The sequence below is a fragment of the Myxine glutinosa genome, chromosome 5, assembly GCF_964187855.1.
Source record: "Myxine glutinosa chromosome 5, kmMyxGlut1.1, whole genome shotgun sequence".
NCBI classification, from domain to species: Eukaryota; Metazoa; Chordata; class Myxini; order Myxiniformes; family Myxinidae; genus Myxine; species Myxine glutinosa.
The window spans coordinates 20,064,874-20,084,661 of NC_136265.1; the positions used below are offsets into that span (position 1 = coordinate 20,064,874).

At 48.7% G+C, this 19,788-nt stretch overlaps 1 protein-coding gene and 1 long non-coding RNA gene across 3 annotated transcripts in view; one reads left to right on the forward strand and one right to left on the reverse strand.

Moving 5' to 3' along the window:
• Positions 1–906: 906 nt before the first annotated feature.
• On the reverse strand, positions 907–2,512 carry LOC137427867 (uncharacterized). Its single transcript, XR_013623423.1, has 2 exons — positions 2,269–2,512; positions 907–1,380 (listed from the first exon to the last, which is right to left on the reverse strand). It is a non-coding gene; the product is annotated as an uncharacterized LOC137427867 (long non-coding RNA).
• Positions 2,513–3,260: 748 nt separating this feature from the next.
• Positions 3,261–19,788, forward strand: part of LOC144892213 (uncharacterized) — a 108,848-nt gene continuing 92,320 nt past the window's right edge. The window contains exons 1-2 of one of the 2 annotated variants that reach the window (XM_078777666.1): positions 3,261–3,403; positions 5,059–5,491. In XM_078777666.1, the coding sequence (XP_078633792.1) occupies positions 5,071–5,491 (421 nt within the window). In that variant the 5' untranslated portion in view covers positions 3,261–3,403; positions 5,059–5,070. Of the gene's footprint in view, positions 3,404–5,058; positions 5,492–19,788 lie in introns of those variants that run through there. The other variant, XR_013623419.1, reaches the window with a different exon arrangement.

The following is a 19,788-nucleotide window of genomic DNA, read 5'->3' on the forward strand; positions in this document are numbered from 1 at the left end:
AGTGCGTTGGCAGTTCTGCCCGTTGTTCTGGACAGCTTGTGTTCAATTGTGACTTGTCAGTTTGGCAGCTTAATTGACTTGATTTCTGACATGTTTTAGTTTTAGTTCCAGATCCAAATGATGAAGCTGGCATTGATGAGCAAGATATTGTGCCTTAATTGGAGTCTGACTGTTGGCCTTTCTGGGTGTATTTGGGACACTTTTGTTTTATTGTGACTTAAAACTGTGGCAGCTGTTTTCAACTCAATCCAGCTGCCACATTGAATTATAACCATGAACACAAGGTACATGTAAATATTTCGTTTAGTGTTGTAACAAGTACATTAAATATTTTTCAGGCAGACCAATTTTTGTACTTCAGTTATCTTTATTTGGGGCAATGATCAACTATTTGGGATACTTTTTGTTTAATTGTGACTTGAAACTGTGACAGGTGGATTGAGTTGACTTTTCTTACCACAGTTGACAATATTGTTTTTATATGAGAGTGACTCAATTTGTTCGTAACTGATTACTATAACCATGAACACAAGGTAATCATTTCGTTCAGTGTTGTAGAACTTTACAACATTAAATATTTTTCTGGCAAAACAATGGTTTTCTACTTTAGTTATCTTTATTTGGGGCAATGATCAACTTACCCCTATGTGGTACAACTTACCCCAGAGGTTGGATCAACTTACCCCCATCAGGTGGGCAAGTTGAGCCATTTTGCCTCCGTTTTTTCAAAAGTCACAGTGACTTTCAGTGTGGGGATAGAAAGTAAGAACTAGCTACAAAATGTTTCCCAAGGATTAAATTAGAAGGCAAGATACTCATTTGTGCAAGATCATCAGTAAGTTCAGTCCTAACATTCTAAGAACAAAAACTGGCTCAACTTGCCCCGCCTTCCCCTATTGTCCAAAATATCCACAACACTATATTGGATTGAACATAAATCTACATCAGCAATAAAACACAAAATACACCAAACAATCACATCCTGGGAGGGTATGCAATCTCTGCTCTTTCTTGTTTGCTTATGCGAGAGCTGAAGGTGTTGCTCTATTTATATGGCTTTGGCCAGTGAGAGCTAATCTCCCATATCGAGGAGTTTTTTCCGAGATCCTCTTTGCATCGGTATTCGGAATCCATGAAAATTATCCTCAGAATTTTTATTAAATGATCAAAAGAATCCCCACTCCGCTGGTGCCTTTGTTTCGGGTGGTGTCTGGCAACTCTCTTCGCTTTCTGGGTGGCACATAGTCCTGAAATTTGATGAGCATTTCCTCCAGATCGTCTTGGTCTCCTTCCCCCCCCAAGCGAGAGTTTAGTGGATTTGATGACCTCATTCGCTGTTCCACGGTCCGAGCCATCCTGCTTGACGAGGCTTCATTATACCTGCAGGCATCCCAGACAAGACAAAAAATGACGTGATTTCTTAAACGACGAAACTCCTCATGGAGATCGAGACAACAAAAGTGAAACTCCAACAACAAAAGATAGTGTGTGTGTGTGTGTGTGTGTGTGTGTGTGTGTGTGTGTGTGTGTGTGTGTGTGTGTGTGTGTGTGTGTGTGTGTGTGTGTGTGTGTGTGTGTGTGTGTGTCTCTTCCATAACTCCGAAGCCATAAAATGTATCAGCCCAAAACTCTGCATGCATCCGAAGGGAACTCCAAGGGGGGGCATGAATGAAAATTAAGTGTTTGGGTAAATAACCAGGTTGAACAAAGTATTTGATGGTTTCCATTCACAGGGATTTGTTGTAGCTGTGTCCAATAAGCTGACTGCTGTCGTAATCGAGGCAACACCGGTCAACGAGCGTATTATGAGGTGTGCACAGGTGTGCACTGTATCAAAGGAAGAGCAACACCTGTCATGATGCAACCAGCATCCTCAATTCAGGAATGAATCCCAGTCCAACATGAACTTGCTAATAACCACCAGGTGGTTGATCAAGGTTTACAAAGCGTGTTACTCCACCAATCCATTTTGAGACTTGTCCTGGTGAAAGTCACTGGTTTTGTTCATGAAGCTCGCCTCAGGTTTACTCAAAGGGACCGCCATCTGAAAGGTAACAACAGAGCACCACCCAGACACACCACCACCATAACCTGACACATCAGAGTTGCCCCGTGCTTTACCTCCTGTCATCAAAGAATGGGGGTCCCTGAGGCTTTGCTCCAGTCACATCATCTAGTGAACTGTCGGGTTCATCGTACTTTTACTTGTGTTTTACAGGAGCCGGAGTTCAAATCCTGCCACATACCTCCTTGAAAAAGGTAACCCACCTGCAGGAGGACATCCGCAGACACAGTTGGGCACCAGATATGGATGGCTGTTGGCTCACGTGGAGCTCCTCCGCCCCTTGACGGGTTTTGTTTTTAATCCTGTTGGGTGTCCATATCCATACACCCTCCGAACCAGGACACCTGGTGGGGGAGTCGGTTTAGTCGGTGACAACCTGACCATGAAACAGGTTAGCACAGGTTTACATAGTACCTGCAGCAAGTGACAGGCATGACCTACAGGTTGTTAACTTCGCGGACATACACGGCAGTCGACCTGTGCTGGGTTCCTGCCCACGTGGGCATTGGCGGGAATGAATCACGTGACTAGGCAGACAAACGCGCTCTCAGGTCGGATTCGGAACGCCCAGTTCCGCTGTTCTGGCAGAAGTCTCGAATTAACTAAACAGAATTTAATAATTTTAATTAATTCATAATAATATAAATTACTTAATAATTAAACAGAATTTAATAATAATTTAAAACGAATTTAATAATTTAATCAAATCAACAATGAATGGAAATCTCAATGGGAGTTTTCTCCACCAAGGGGAGATGGTGCCACGAGGTTCACCATTTGGTTCAATTCTCTGGGTCGTTCCCTCGGCTCTCCCGAAGGGATCAGACAATCTTACATAAGCTGCGACTCGGACACTGTTCTCTCAACTTCTACCGACATCAGATATGACGTCACCCGACGCCGACGGGGTTGTGTGGCCGGTGTGAGGTTCCCGAGGATTTGGATCATGTTTTCTCTTTCTGCCCTCGGCATGAGGAGCTCAGATCGCGTCGACCGCACACTGTCCGTCACGTGGGGATGACGTGGTGATCACGTGGTCAGGTCCACTCGATGTATTTCTCGGTCTAACTCAGAAGTATCCTCGATTCTGCAGATCAGTTTTAAGATTTATTAAAGGAACGGAGCAAGTAATATAATTATAAACCTCCAGTATCCATATCCGAGGTATTCAGGTGTGTGGCGTATATAGATCCTCGCGACGACTCTGAAAACACCAACAAATACTCATGAAAAATAGAAGAAGAAGAATTTATTAAGGACAAAGAACTTCCGGTTGATCTTCTCAACCTCGGACTGGAACTTCCTGTGACGAAGGTTCACGTGGTCTGATCGAAAGAGGTTTGTTCTGAGGTTGTCATTTTATTAATAATACTGAGAAATATCTGTGAAACGTTCATTTAAAGATAAAATAATTTCCTGTTCGTTGATGACGAGAAAGAAGGAAAGTTAAACGAGTTTATATTGAATGTGCGATGAGGTATTTGATTGTTCATTTAATGAGGTGTTTTTCACTCGTTTTGTTTCATTCACCACATTGTTTTATTTCACGTCATCACGAAACTTCCCACAACGATGATTAAACCTCTTTCTTCATTTTAACTACAAATCAGTCACAAAGTGTTTATAATTATCTTGTATATCCAATGTGACCTGTAAATGAGGAGGTGTAACTGTAACATTAACAAGGGTACGATGTACAATTATGTATGTACGATGTACCGTAACGATGTACAATTATGTATGTACGATGTACCGTAACGATGTACAATTATGTATGTACGATGTACCGTAACGATGTACAAATATGTATGTACGATGTACCGTAACGATGTACAATTATGTATGTACGATGTACCGTAACGATGTACAAATATGTATGTACGATGTACCGTAACGATGTACAATTATGTATGTACGATGTACCGTAACGATGTACAATTATCTACTTTCCCTCTTCTGGTGGATATTTAACGTTCACAACCTAAATGTCGATGGAAAACCTGATTCGTAATCTCGAAATATCAAAAAAATCCTGTGGGTCTAAACTCTAAAATGTAACATTCCTGGTTTATCTTCCCACTGAGATTCTATCCTTGCTTAAATTGGACTCGAGGAAATTAATCTGGAATTCCAGAACTGCGAGTCCGTGTCTGTGTTTGTCTCTGGCGTGCCGGTCTGTGTCTGTCTCTGCCGTGCCGGTCTGTGTCTATCTCTGGCGTGCCGGTCTGTGTCTGTCTCTGCCGTGCCGGTCTGTGTCTGTGTCTGTGTCTATCTCTGGCGTGCCGGTCTGTGTCTGTCTCTGCCATGCCGGTCTGTGTCTGTCTCTGGCGTGCTGGTCTGTGTCTGTCTCTGGCGTGCCGGTCTGTGTCTGTCTCTGGCGTGCCGGTCTGTCTGTCTCTGGCGTGCCGGTCTGTATCTGTCTCTGCCGTGCGAAGCGTACAACACCCAGCCTTCGATGTAGACGTCTCCCATCCAAGCACAAACCTAGTTTCTGGGATGACAGGATTATGCGTGTTGAACCTGAAAAGTTCAACTTCCAGGAAAGTGGAGACGCTTTGGAACGTGTGTGAGACAATTGCAGTGAGAGGAAAATAAAAAACATGTTTTATATGTCCATGTGTATTAAACAAGAGGAACTACTCTGACCCTGAACGCGACATGATGCTGATGTCGTTTTCGTAAATTATACCAACACATCAACTTCAGATTGGGAGAGCATCCATGTGGTACTCAGGTCTTTGAAGACGGATATTTTTGGTCACAAATACCTGGAATTAGATTGGCCGATCCAGCTTGCGCCCTTATTATGGGCTCATCAGGATAACGTTATCCCAAATCAATATGTGTGGTGAACAAGCTGGATACGTTTACTGTTTCACTGGATATGTGATCAAATTGGATAAGATTATGACTCGCAAAACATTCCAAACTGTACAAAGAAAATAACATGTATAACCTTTCTGTGATTAACATGAGCTTTGTATCCCTGGCAGGTCATTGGTGAAATGGAGAGCTTCTTGGAATGGCTCCAATCACAAGGACTGAGAGCAGAAACAGCCCAAGCAGTGATCGATAAGCTTGGAATTGAGAATCAGAAGGTTATTCGAGCTTGTACTGAGTCGGATCCATTGCGGGACGAGCTCCTCTCTCTCGCCAAAGAGAAATTTCAATTTGCAATGTATGCTGACTTCTGTAAATTTATGAATTCTTTTTCGAAGCCGCAAGATGTCCAGATTGCAGGTTCTTCTCTTTTGGGAAGCATTTTCGTCAACTTGGAGATTGTTATTCGGGAACTTTCCAGTTTCTGTGAAAAGATTTTCGCATCCCAAAATGTGCAGCTGGACCACGATTCTGGTTTCTGTCGAATCGGGCTCGGTGATTTCTGCAGTCTCCAATTTCAGGATGATGGATCAACACCCAAATCTGGTAGGTGACGTATTTTTATGCCTCCGTCGACCAAGTCAAAGGTCAAAGTCTGTAATATGTCTGTAAAGTGTAACTTGAGAATGGCGAAAGTGATCCAATTTAAACTTGTTACAGACATGCATAATGATGTAAGGATTAACTGATTAGATTTTGGAGTCCTCAGGTCAAAGAACAGAGGTCATGTCAGGTAAAAATGTGATTACTTGAGAACAGCTGAATTGATTTGTAGCAAACTTCGTACAAGTATTATAATGATGTAATAATATGGGCAGATGCATATCGGTCGATGTCGTGATGTCGAAGAGTGTCATTCTAGTTTAAATGTAACGCAGCATGTCAAGAAGTAACCTTTATTGGTTCACGAGTTATCAAACAGAGTGACCACTATATTCGCCATGGGTGTGTGTGTGTGTGTGTCTGTGTGTCTGTCTGTCTGTCCGCAGCATAACTACCCGATGATATCATCCGATCTTGATGAAACTTTGGTGGGAGGTTGATATCATGATTTAGTTGTGTCCTGCCTAGAGTGGGCGTATTGCGCCCATTGTGGGCGGAGCAACGCCCGAAAAAGTCGTCTTTTTAGGGGGTAATCGAGTTCAAGCTACATCTTCTCCGAGGGAGTTGGTGGAATCTGACAGGGGTTTTGGTATTTGGTTAGGCCAATGTCACGTGTCCAGCCGCATTCTAGCTCGATTTTTCATTTTTGTCACAAGGTCACGAATTCTAGGAAAGTGGATTTTTGATGGTTTTATTACATTGTTCGCTTCCTGATAGGGTGAAATGTCGTACATGATCTTATATTATCACATACATCATGAAATACAAGTTTTCCAACAAATTTCAGAATCTTCGACCTTTGACCTTTGAAAGTCACAAAGGTCACATTTTCAAAGTTGTCGGAATCTAACCAAATTTTCGGTGTTGTGTGGCTAGCTAACCTCATAACTGATTATACATTATTAGTCCCCAACCGGTGTACACCGAAGGGGACGATAGCTTTGCACGCCGTCAGTCAGTCTGTCAGTCGTCGTGAAGTTCGAACTTGATCTGTAACTTATCATGAGGAAACCATGTGCTAAGTTTGAAATCATTAGCATTAAGCATTTAGAAAAAAAAGTCCGGTAAACTGTTCTTTGCGTGATGGACTGACAGACTGACTATAAAAAGCATCTAAAGGTGGTTTTTATAGTCGGTCTGTCAGTCCATCACGCAAAGAACAGTTTACCGGACTTTTTTTTCTAAATGCTTAATGCTAATGATTTCAAACTTGGCACATGGTTTCCTCATGATAAGTTACAGATCAAGTTCGAACTTCACGACGTTTCGATCATTTTTGACAAAGATATGGCATTTTGAACTTTGGGAATTCTGATCATTCTGATGATCCTTAACTCAGTGCCATTTTAAGTTTTAATTTCCTTTAAAAAAGATTTTCTCTGCAATAATAGGACCGATTGAGATCTAATTTTCACCGGCAGGGGGGACTCGGTCTGAAGAATATTTTAATGGTAATTATGACGTCACAGGTCACGTGGTTTTCCTGCCATATTGGTTTTCGTGAAAACACGAAAACCCCTTTTTCTCTGCACCGGCTGAACAGATAGAGGCCAAACTTTGCAGGCAGAATCGCATACCCATGACGAACGAAAAAGTCAGCGAGCATGACGTCATGCGTCACATTGTTTCAGAGTTATGACGTTTTTAAGCATGAACCTTTAAAACCGAGCTCCTCCGTCATTTTTGAGCCAATCGAGGGAAAACTTCATCTGTTCAGCATGTCAGTCTACTAGAATGTCCTTTTGGAATTTGCGATAGGGCACGTGGTTTGGCAGATATCGTTAATCAAACGAAAATATTTTAAAAATGGATATCTCTTGTTTATTCTGGAGTTCTCCTCAAGCTGCACCGCCATCAGCCATCAGCAAGCCATCAGCCATCAAGCCATCAGCCTCGTCTGCGAACGTCAAAAGCACGACACAGCGGCGCTTTCGGGAGGGGCGGAGCCAAGCCGAGCAACATATTTACAGTCACATGAAAAAGTAAGTACACCCCATGTAAAGTTTTGACTTTTTCAACATATTTCACCATACAGCTATTTGATCTTCATTTCAACACTATTGATAGATAAAGGTGATATAATATAACAAATATCATGAAACATTTACATTTTGAAGTCCATTGTGTAATTTAAATAAACATAAATGCAAATTTCGCATGTGGAAAAAGTAAGTACACCCTTGGCTCTAATAGGTGGTATTGCCCCCTTTGGCAGAAACAACCTCAAGTAGGCGTTTCTTATAACTGTCTACCAGTCTCTGACAACCTTAAAACGATCATTCATTCATATTCAGTCTCTGACATCGACTGGGAGAAATTTTTGCCCACTCCTCCATGCAGAATTCTTTCAGCTGTGCGATGTTTGAGGGGCTTCTTGCATGCACAGCTCGTTTCAAATCCCCCCACAACATCTCGATGGGATTTAGATCCGGGCTTTGACTTGGCCATTCCAGAACCCTCCATTTCTTTCTTTTCAACCATTCCTTGATGGATTTACTGGTATGTTTAGGGTCATTGTCATGTTGCAAGGTCCACCTTCGGTTGAGCTTCAACTTTCCGACAGATGGCCTCACATTATCCACAAGCACCCTCTGGTACAATGAAGAATTCATCGTGGATTATATGATGGTGAGCTGCCCAGGCCCTGATGCAGCAAAGCTGCCCCAAACCATAATATTTCCACCACCATGCTTTGCAGTTGGTATCAGGTTCTTGTGGTCAAATGCTGTCTTTGGTTTTCGCCAAACATATCTTCTGATACTGTGGCCAAATAGCGCGACCTTTGACTCATCTGTCCAGAGCACATTGTTCCAGAAGTGCTGGTCTTTGCCTGGGTGTTCATTGGCAAACTTTATTCTTGCCCTGATGTTCTTTCTGGACAGCAAAGGTTTCCTCCTGGCACACCTCCCATGTAGATCAAATTTGTGCAGCCTCTTTCTAATGGTAGACTCATGCACTTTGACATCAACAGTGGCAAGAGCTACCTGTCGGTCCTGTGATGACATTCTGGGGTTCTGAGAGACTTCTTTCAGCATCTTGCGGTCTGCTCTCGGGCTGAACCTTCTGGGGCGGCCTGGCCTGAACAAGTTGGCAGTTGTTTGCAATCTTCTCCACTTGTAGATGATCTTCCGGACAGTCGAATGATTGATTTCAACTTGTTTGGAGATCTTTTTTAATCCCTTCCCAGACTCGTAGGCATCTATAACCTTCTTTCTGAAAGCCTCAGAGAGCTCTTTTGATCTCGGCATGGTGACGCCACACACTTCAACAACAAAGAGCAAACCAAACTAAATGTCTGAGGTTTAAATAAGACAGGTTACTCCAAGATCGTCTCTAACGATGTTCTAATCATTTGCACCTGAGCTGGTGCACCTGATTCTAATTTTAGGTATTTGAAGTAGTGATAAATGTAGGGGTGTACTTACTTTTTCCACATGTGAAATTTGCATTTATGTTTATTTAAATTATACAATGGACTACAAAATGTAAATGTTTCATGATATTTGTTATATTATATTGTGGCGGACACGAAAGCTCACTGGCGTGATGGCAGAATTCCCGCGCACCAAGTGGGCATCGGCCACGCCCGAGGGGTAGGCGTGGCCTCGGGATATACACGGGGCTCACAGCCCCGAGCTCCTCAGTGCTACAGTAGGGCTCTTTCAATAAAGACTCTTTTGATTTACCGTGTTGTCCGCTTCCTCCTTGGTAAGCAAGTAGCGCGCGGAGCACCGCGCTTCATTTGGTGACCTCGACGTTGGCTCAGCCGTCGCTGACCATCCGAACACGCCATATCAATGGCAATCAACGCGGTCAAGCTCCCTGAGTTCTGGGAGGCCCAAGCCGAGCTCTGGTTCGTGCAAGCCGAAGCTCAGTTTCAGCTTCGGCGCATCACGGGCGACGCGACGCGATACTACCTCGTCGTCGCCGCCTTCGGGCCCGGCACAGCCGCCCGGGTCGTGTCTGCCGGATGCCGGACCCGCTGGACGACCACAGGTACGAGGCGATCAAGCGTCTCCTCCTCGCCACGTTCGGCCTCACGGTGGACGCACGGGCCGACCGCCTCCTGGACCTCCCCGAGCTCGGCGACACGCGACCGTCGGTCCGAATGGACCATATGTTGTCGCTGCTGGGCGACGAAACCCCAGATTTTCTATTCCGAGCGCTATTTTGACGCCAGTTGCCGGCACGAGTACGCCTCGCGTTGGCCGGTTCCATGATAACGGAACCCCGAGCTCTCGCTGCCGAGGCCGACAAGTTCTTCGCGGCTTTAGACATGCGGGTGAGTTTCGGTGCGGCTCCCGGGGCTACAGCGGCTGCGGCTGCGCGCCCCTACTCCGAGCCCGAAACTGCTGCGGGTGACCACCCCTACTACGCGACGCACCGCGTGGCCGCTGAACCTCCTGCGGGTGACCACCCCTACTACACGACGCACCGCGTGGCCGCGGAACCTCCGAGGGGTGCCTCGTGGCGGCCGCCACGCCACGCCCACCTCCGCCGCCGCGGAAAAAACCGCAAGCCTGGTGCCGGTTTCACACCAAGTTCGGCCACGAGGCTCGGCAGTGTCGCCCGCCGTGCTCATTCGGCAGGTCGGGAAACGCCCGGGCCGGCCCTCGGTAGTGGCACTGAGCGCCGGCCGTTCAAACAGCCTACTGTTCGTAACGGACACCTTGTCCGGGCGCCGTTACCTGTGCGACACGGGAGCGCAGGTGAGTGTCGTTCCCGCCGGTACGTCCGACAAGCAAACCGCGGGCTGGGGCCCCGCACTGCTTGCTGCCAACGGTACGTCCATACGCACATACGGAAAACGCTGCCTCTCTCTGCGGTTCGGAGGGCAGGTTTTCCGGTGGTCGTTCGTCACTGCCGACGTGCGCATGGCACTGCTTGGCGCGGACTTCCTGTGTGCAAATGGGCTGTTGGTGGACGTAAAGCACAGAAGGCTCGTCCAGGCCGAGATGTTCAGCTCGCTCGCTTGCGGACTGCCCGGCTCGCCGAGCGGCTTGCTGAGCGGTTCGGTTCCGGCCAGGTTGATCTGTACGCTTCCGGCAGTGGACGAATTCACCCGCCTCCTCGCCGGCTTCCCGGCCCTCACGCGGCCCACCTTCTCAGCGGGGGCCGTCAAGCATGGGGTGGAACACCACATCCCCACCGCCGGGCCACCGGTCTATGCCCGGGCACGCCGCCTCGAGCCGACGAAGCTCGCTGTAGCTAAAGCGGAGTTCGCTACGCTGGAGCGGCTCGGCATCGTGCGGCGCTCCGAGAGTGTTTGGGCGTCGCCGCTCCACATCGTGCCAAAGCCCGGCGGGGGATGGCGACCGTGCGGGGACTACCGGCGCCTCAACGACGCCACCACCCCCGACCGCTACCCCGTCCCCCACATTCAGGACTTCGCCCGGTTGGCGGGCATGTCCTTCTTTTCAAAGGTGGACCTCATACGCGGCTACCATCAGGTCCCCGTCAGGCCGGAGGACATCCCGAAGACGGCCGTCATCACGCCATTCGGACTTTTCGAATTTCTTCGGATGCCCTTCGGGTTGAAGAATGCGGCTCAGGCGTTCCAGCGACTAATGGACAGCGTCTTGCGCGACTTGGATTTCGTGTATGTCTACCTGGACGACATCCTCGTCACCAGCGCGTCCTGCGAAGAGCACCTCCACCATCTCCGCACGCTCTTCGAACGCCTGGGCCAGCATGGCCTCATCGTGAACCCTGCCAAGTGTCGGTTCGGCGTCGCCGACATCGACTTTTTGGGGCACTGCGTCACCAGGCACGGGGCCGTCCCCCTACCGGCCAAGGTGGAGGCGGTGAAGGGGTTTCCGCGCCCCCGCACGATCAAGGGGCTCCAGGAGTTCCTGGGCATGGTAAACTTTTACCATCGGTTCCTGCCCCGCATCGCCCAGCTCCTGCGCCCCCTGCACGAGGCCCTCCGAGGGAAGCCGGGCAAAGGTGACGTTACCTGGACCGAGCAGATGGACGCGGCGTTCGCGGGCGCGAAGCTCGCCTTGGCTAACGCCACCATGCTCGCGCACCTGGCGCCCCGATGCACCGATCGCCCTCACCACCGACGCCTCGGACTACGCGGTGGGCGCGGTGCACGAGCAATGGGTGCGTGGTGCCTGGCAACCGCTGGCGTTCTTCAGCCGGCAGCTTCGCCCCCGCCCGAACGCCGTTATAGTACCTTCGACCGCGAGTTGCTCGGGCTTCACCTGGCGGTCAGGCACTTCCGCCATCTGCTCGAGGGCCGTGCGTTCACGGCCTTCGTCGACCATAAGCCACTGGTCTTCGCGATGGGCAAGGTCACCGAGCCGTGGCCAGCCCGGCAGCAGCGTCACCTCTCGGCCGTGTCCGAATATACGACGGACATCTGGCACGTCACGGGGAAGGACAACCCGGTGGCGGATTGCCTTTCCCGGTCCGTCGCCCACGCAGTCCACCTCGGCATCAACAATGCCCGGATGGCGGCGGACCAGGCCGCCGACCGTGGCGTCCAGGCCTTGCGGACCACCGTCATGGGCCTCCGCGTCACCGAGGTGCCGTTCGACGGCGCGGGCACGGCCCTCTTGTGCGACGTCTCCCTCGGGCGGCCTCGCCCCATCGTGCCCGCGGGCTGGCAGCTCCAGGGTTTTGACGCCATCCACGGTCTGTCCCACCCGGGCACGAAGGCCTCCCAGAGGCTGGTCGCCGACAAGTTTGTCTGGCATGGCCTCCGGAAGGCCGTCCGCGGCTGGACCAGGACGTGCCTCGTGTGCCAGCGCGCGAAGGTGCACCGACACACCCAGGCCCCATTGGCCCCGTTTACGGTGCCGGAACGTAGGTTCGACCACGTTCACGTGGACCTGGTGGGACCTCTGCCCCCCTCGCAGGGTTTCACCCATGTCCTCACAATGGTGGACCGCACCACCCGGTGGCCGGAGGCCGTGCCTTTGGCGGCGGCGGACGTCGCGCAGGCGTTCATCGCCACCTGGGTCGCCCGGTTCGGCGCCCCCTCGGACATCTCGTCCGACCGCGGCCCCTAGTTCACCTCGGAGCTCTGGGGGGCGGTCGCGCGGGGGCTCGGGGTCCAGCTGCACAGAACCACGGCCTACCACCCCCAGGCCAACGGCCTGTGCGAGCGGTTCCACCGCTCGTTGAAGGCGCGCTCCGGGCCACCCTCCGCGACGGCGGCTGGGTCGACAGGCTCCCCTGGGTCCTGCTGGGCCTCCAGACGGCGCCCAAGGACGACCTGCGCGCATCCGCGGCGGAGTTGGTCTTCGGACAACCGCTGCGGGTGCCGGGCGAGTTCCTCCCCGACCCCACGGCACCATGGTCCGCGGCGCAGGAGCGCTCCGCGCTGCAGGAGACAGCCCGGAGGTTCGCCCCGGTGCCGACGGCGCACCACGGGCACCCACCTACGCACGTCGCCACGGAGCTTCACACCGCGGAGTACGTCTTCGTCCGGCACGATGCCCACCGGACACCACTGCGGCCCCCGTACGATGGGCCTTTCCGCGTGCTGGAGACCGGGGTGAAACATTTCACCTTGGACATCGGCGGTACTCCCGACCGCGTCTCAGTGGATCGCCTCAAGCCGGCCCACCTCAACATGGACCACCCACCGCCGGTGGCTCGGCCCCCGCGTCGGGGCCGCCCCCCTTCAGGCGGACCCCCGGCACCGCCCAGCCCCGCCGGCATGCCGCCCCCCGGTCCTGCACGCATCCCGGGTGCAGCCGGAGGCATCCCAGCTGGCATCCCTGCACCCCGGACGCCGCCAGTCGCCAGAGGGCGCTTCGGCCGGGTCATCCGTTTGCCCCGCAAACTGGCCCTCCAGGTGCGCGGGAATTCTGGGGGGGGCGCGTGTGGCGGACACGAAAGCTCACTGGCGTGATGGCATCATTCCGCGCACCAAGTGGGCGTCGGCCACGCCCGTGGGGTAGGCGTGGCCTCGGGATATACACGGGGCTCGCAGCCCCGAGCTCCTCAGTGCTACAGTAGGGCTCTTTCAATAAAGTCTCTTTTGATTTACCGCGTTGTCCGCTTCCTCCTTGGTAAGCAAGTAGCGCGCGTAGCACCGCGCTTCAATATCACCTTTATCTATCAATAGTGTTGAAATTAAGATCAAATAGCTGTATGTTGAAATATGTTGAAAAAGTCAAAACTTTACATGGGGTGTACTTACTTTTTCAAGTGACTCTATACACATCGATCATTGATCGTGAACCGGAAAATATAATAAATTATTGATATTTAGCGACTCGAAAGGTTCTTTATCAACAACGTATTTTCTCGTGCTACAGGTGACCTGTCTGCAAGGTGTATAAATCGAAGTCCCAAGTGCGAATCACAGGTGAGCCCGTCCTGAGCTAATTAGCGATTGGGAACGATTCAGAACCTGTGGGTAAATAACCCTTGGTAATTTCCCCAACAGACGACAGACTGCCGGGAGGGGACGTGTATTGCAGCGCAATACTCAGAATGCTTGTTTTCTATCTCATTTCAATGTCATTGACCTTCGTTTTGACATTTGAAGGTCACAAAGGTCAAATTTTCAAAGTTGTCGGAATCGAACCGAATTTTCGAAATAAACCGAAGAATACCGCTCGCTCGTGAACCATCGTCGTCTCCTGACTTGTGTTCTGATTATTATTTTTATTTTTTTTTACCTCTGCAACCAAAGGTGTACGGAGGTTATGTTTTCACCCCGTCTCTGTTTGTTTCTTGTCAAACAAACATTTTTTGACAAGTATATTGATCACTCCGGTTTGTGTGTTTGTCTGTCCGCTCACGTACAAACACACAAACCGGAGTGATCAATATACTTGTCAAAAAATGTTTTTTTGACAAGAAACAAACGGACACAATTTTAAATCGTTCTTCACGAAACTTCACCAAATGGTAGAGTTGGTGCTCTAACAGAAACCGATTTATTTTTGAGGTCGAAGGTCAAAAGTCAACAAAGGCCAAAGATCAACCACTTTTTTTCAAATTTCTAAAGTCCTCAATTGTCATCTGATTGACTTGAAATTTGAATGGGATATGCACATCAGCTGACTGAATTCAACCTCCATCTATTTTCAAGGTCAACATCAGGCAAAGGTCAACAACCTTTACAAACCTCTAAAATCTTCAATTTTCATCTGATTTACTTGAATTTGCATGGCATTTTCATGTCAGCTTGCTGAATTCAACCACCAACTATTTTTGAAATCAGTGTCGGCCAAAATGTCAAAATAGGCCAGATTTCTAAAATTTTCAATTTTCATCCGAATTAACGTAAAATTTGAAGTCTATTCACATATCAGGTCACTGAATTCAACCACCAATTATTTTTGAGGTCAAAAAGATACTCCACTGAATGCCATTCCATTTTATTATATTGTATTATTAGAGACATGCACACACAACAGGCATTTTAAGGCCATTTTCCCTGCTGTAGTAGGGGTTAGCCTTTCGAGCCCCATGACAATCTTCTCCAACAGTTGTTTTTGTTGTGGAGAGGATTCTTGAGAAAGTATATGGAGGGTTTTCCAGACGGTGCTTTCGGAGAGACATGGTGAGGGTGTGAGATTTGTCATGATTGAACGACATGCGAGAGGATTTTCCAGAGCATCGGAAAGATCATTAATTCAGATCAGAAAAAGCACAGGGCCCAGAACACTGCCTTGAGGAATAGAAGGGGAACAAACACCAGAAACAGATTTGACCAGACGACTGCAGGATTTGGAGGAAGGTGACAGGTTTGAGAGTTCAGTCTTGAGAGTAGAGAGCCGGATACTTTGTTATCTTTTGCCAAGTGTCGCTCTATGATTGATTTTTCGCTCATATGATTCATTTTTCACTCTGCGAATGATTGTTTGTTTGTCTGAACAAGATATCTGAAAAAATTGTGGACAGATTTGGACGACATTTGACAGAGAGGTAGCGTTATGTGACAAGGATGAAATGATTAGATTTTGGGGAGATCCGAATCCGGATCCGGCTTGTAGAATTTTAAAAGTGATTCTTCACCATTTGAAGATGGGGCCAAAACCGATATACAGCACGATATCTCAAAATGTTATGGACGGATTTGGACGAAACTTGGTGGACAGGTTGGGTGTGTGACAAGGACGAATCGATTCGATTTGGGTGAAGATCTGAATATGGTTTCGGATAAGAGAAATATATTCTTTTTAAGTGATTCTTCACTCTTGAGAGATCAGGTGAAAAGCGATATTTGAAAATATTTTAAACATGATATTTTAAAAAGTTGTGGATGAGTCATGGCAAAACTTGGGGGATGAGTTGTTTTGGTGACAAGAACAAACCGATTGGATTTTCGTTCATGTCCGAATCCAGATCCAGCCTATCAGTGGGACACAAAACATAAACTGTTCAGCCTGGCGGACGTGCATTGCATTCAGAAAGTATTCAGACCCCTTCACTTTTTCACATTTTATGTTGCAGCCTTATGCTGAAATCGTTTAAATTCATTTTTTTCCCTCATAAATCTACACTCAATACCTCAGAATCACAAAGAGAAAACAGGATTTTAGAAAGTTTTGCAAATTTATTAAAAAGAAAAAACTGAAATATCACATTGACATAAGTATTCAGACCCTTTGTGATGACACTTGAAATTTAGCTCAGGTGCCTCCCATTTCTCTTGATCATCTTTGAGATGTTTCTACACCTTGATTGGAGTCAACCTGTGGTAAATTCAATTGATTGGACATGATTTGGAAAGGCACACACCTGTCTATATACGGTCTCATAGCTGACAATGCATATCAGAGCAAAAACCAAGCCATGAGGTCGAAGGAACTGCCTGCAGAGCTCAGAGACAGGATTGTGTCGAGGCACAGATCTGGGGAAGCCTCCAAAAAAAATTCTGCTGCATTGAAGGTTCCTAAGAGCACAGTGGCCTCCATAATTCTTAAATGGAAGAAGTTGGGAACAACGAGGACTCTTCCTCGAGCTGGCCGCCCGGCCAAACTGAGCAATCGGGGGAGAAGGGCCTTGGTAAGAGAGGTGACCAAGAACCCGATGGTCACTCTGGCTGAGCTCCAGAGATCCTGTGTGGAGATGGGAGAAACTTCCAGAAGGACAACCATCACTGCAACACTCCACCGATCTGGGCTTTATGGCAGAGTGGCCAGACGGAAGCCTCTCCTCAGTGAAAGACACATGAAAGCCCGCTTGGAGTTTGCAAAAAAGCACCGAAAGGACTCTCAAACTGTGAGAAACAAGATTCTGTGGTCTGATGAAACCAAGATTGAACTGTTTGGCCTCATTGCTAAGCATCATGTCTGGAGGAACCAGGCACTGCTCATCACCTGCCCAATACCATCCCAACGGTGAAGCATGGTGGTGGCAGCATCATGCTGTGGGGGTGTTTTTCAGCAGCAGGGACTGGGGGACTGGTCAGGGTTGAGGGAACAATGAACGGAGCAAAGTACAGAGATATCCTTAATGAAAACCTGAAACAGAGCGCTCAGGACCTCAGACTGGGCCGAAGGTTCACCTTCCAACAGGACAATGACCCGAAGCACACAGCCAAGACAACGCAGAAGTGGCTTCGGGACAACTCTGTGAAGGTCATTGAGTGGCCCAGCCAGAGCCTTGACTTGAACCCAATCGAACATCTCTGAAGAGACCTGAAAATGGCTGTCCACCAACGGTCCCCATCCAACGTGACAGAGCTTGAGAGGATCTGCAGAGAAGAATGGCAGAAAATCCCGCGACTCATTTGGACTGACATCTGTCAATTTCCCGACCCGGATCTCAGTTAACGGTATCTCTTCTTGACTTGGTTATGACTAACTTCTCTGCAAATGTCTGCTGTTCTTCTTCTCCAATCAGTTCATATGATCATATGCTTGTTAAAGTGGACATCTCTGGGCCATATTCAGAGAGCCTCCTCATCACTGATGTCTAGCATTTCACTCAGGCCGACTGGCGAGGTTTTCACCAGCCACCGAACATCTTTTTTCTTTTCTTTTTTTTCTTCTTTTTTTGCACACAGAATCGAGGCTCGTGAAAGAGCTAACATTTATCACACAAACAAACCAAACAGACAAACAAGCAAAGTATATAAAAAGGGGAGCGGTAGACAAGATGGGGAGAGAAGGGGAAGCACATAAACACAACATTTGAGAGCAGAGACATCGGGAATGTGTGGGTGGGAGAGGGCTTGGGGGGGAGGCGGCGTGGGAAGGGGGGGTGGGGGGAGGGGTGGGAGAAGTATAAACACCAGGACACCAAGGACTTCCAGGAAAGAAGTTGGTATTTCAAAAAAGTGGATTTGGGGTGAAATTAGCGGGGGTAGAAAAGATCAAGGTTTTGGATGGGGGAAGATGAGAGTTGGTGGTGAACAGCTGTTTCAAAGACCTGGAGGGAGGAGTGGGATTGAAGAGAGTGAGGGAGTTTGTTCCAGAGGCAGGAGAAAAGAGGAATGAAGGAGAGAAGGTGAGCAGAGAGTCTTGATTTTGGCAGTTTAACCACAAGAGGGTTGCAGGCAGATCTTGTGCGACCTGTCGGAATATTTGGGGGACAGAGCCCAGAGAGAGCTGGGGGAGCAAGGCCAGAGAGGAGTCGGTAGAAGACAGAAAGACCACCATCCTGCCTGCAGTGAGTAAATGAAAGGCCCTCGGAGGTCGCTTCATCGCGGGAGATTCCAATGATTCTGAACGCTTTGGTTTCAACAGCGTGAAGACGAGCTTGGTGTGAGGCAGGAGCACCAGCCCAGAGGGGAGAGCAGTATTCCATTGAGCTGCGGATGAAAGCCTTGTATGTGGTGAGCTCAGGTGTGCCAAGGAAGGACTTCGCACGACGGAGGATGCCCAGTCGGCGGCTGGCTTTGGAGGCCAGATTTGAAATGTGGTTTTCCCAGGAAAGATCATGGCAGATAGTGAGACCCAAAAGCTTGAGTGACAGAACTTCTCGGAGAGGATTATTCAGAAAGTGGATGGGAGGGTTGTCCAGTCGGTCTTTTCGGAGACATTGTAAGAGTGTGCGATTTGTCAGGATTGAAAGGCATGTTCCACTTGTTTGCCCAGTCTGTGATTTTGTCCAGGTCTGCAGAGATTGAGGAGGCCGCAGACGGCCGATCTGAGGGATGAGGATTGGAGTGGAAGAGAGTGGAGTCATCAGCAAAGAGATAGAGAGGATTTTCAAGAGAGTCGGAGAGATCATCTATCTATAATTCCAGTAATCTCTGTGTGTCTGTGTGTCTGTGTGTCTGTGTGTCTGTGTGTTTGTCTGTGACCGCTGTTTCTCGACAACCACGGGTCCGATATACTTGAAACTTGCCAGGTATATTGCTGGGGACCCGAGGATGTGCCTTTTCAAGGTTTGAAATTAATCGGACAAGTACTTACCGAGCTATGTCCAAAAAACGCTTCAACCAATCAGAGAGCAGCGAGCTATCACGTGTGCCGAACGTGGCGATCAGACTCTGCCTCGGACGGCACATTTGACAGCGTATTCATTTATTTCACGTTGGAAAACTATGTTGCCGTTAAACTATGTTTTAAAACGAATTCAAACTGCGATTAAATTAAAACGATTCATCGTAACTGCGATTTGCGAACTTCCGGACAGTCAAGACTTCACTTCCGGCAGCCAATCACAGAACGCTTTGTTGCGTAGGCGTGGCCGATGTGAGACGAGCGGAGCTGAGCGCGTTACGAGCTGACCGCCATTACGGTACGTAATTCGATTTCTTATGCGCATTATTTCTCCCAATTCAGTCAGAGCGAAGGGCGGAAGCGAAGAGCGTTGTTTTTTTTGTTTACGGGCGTACGGGCGGGGTAGAGCGTACGGGTAGCGTTTTTTTTTTTTTTGGGCAAGGAACGGGCACCCACGTACGGGCAATGCCCTAGTTGATACAACAACAACAACATGCATTTTAAAGGCCATTTTCCCTACTAGAGCGGGGGTTAGCCTTGCGGTCCCCATGACAATCTTCTCCATTTTGCCCTATTTTCTGCATCTCTCCTTGTTAAACCCCTTGCCCGCATTTCTTCTTCCACCATCTTTAGCCAAGTCTTTCTCGGTCTTCCCCGTCCTCTACTTCCTTCTACATTCATTTCCATCACTCTTCTCAACCAGTCACTTTCATCCTTCCTCAACACGTGACCAAACCATCTCAACCTGTTCCTCTTCACAGCATCAATCACAGGCTCTATTCCCATCATCTTTCGCAATTCATCATTTGTCTTCCTCTCTCTCAACGATACTCCGCACATCCGTCGAACCATTCGCATTTCCACCCTTTCCAACCT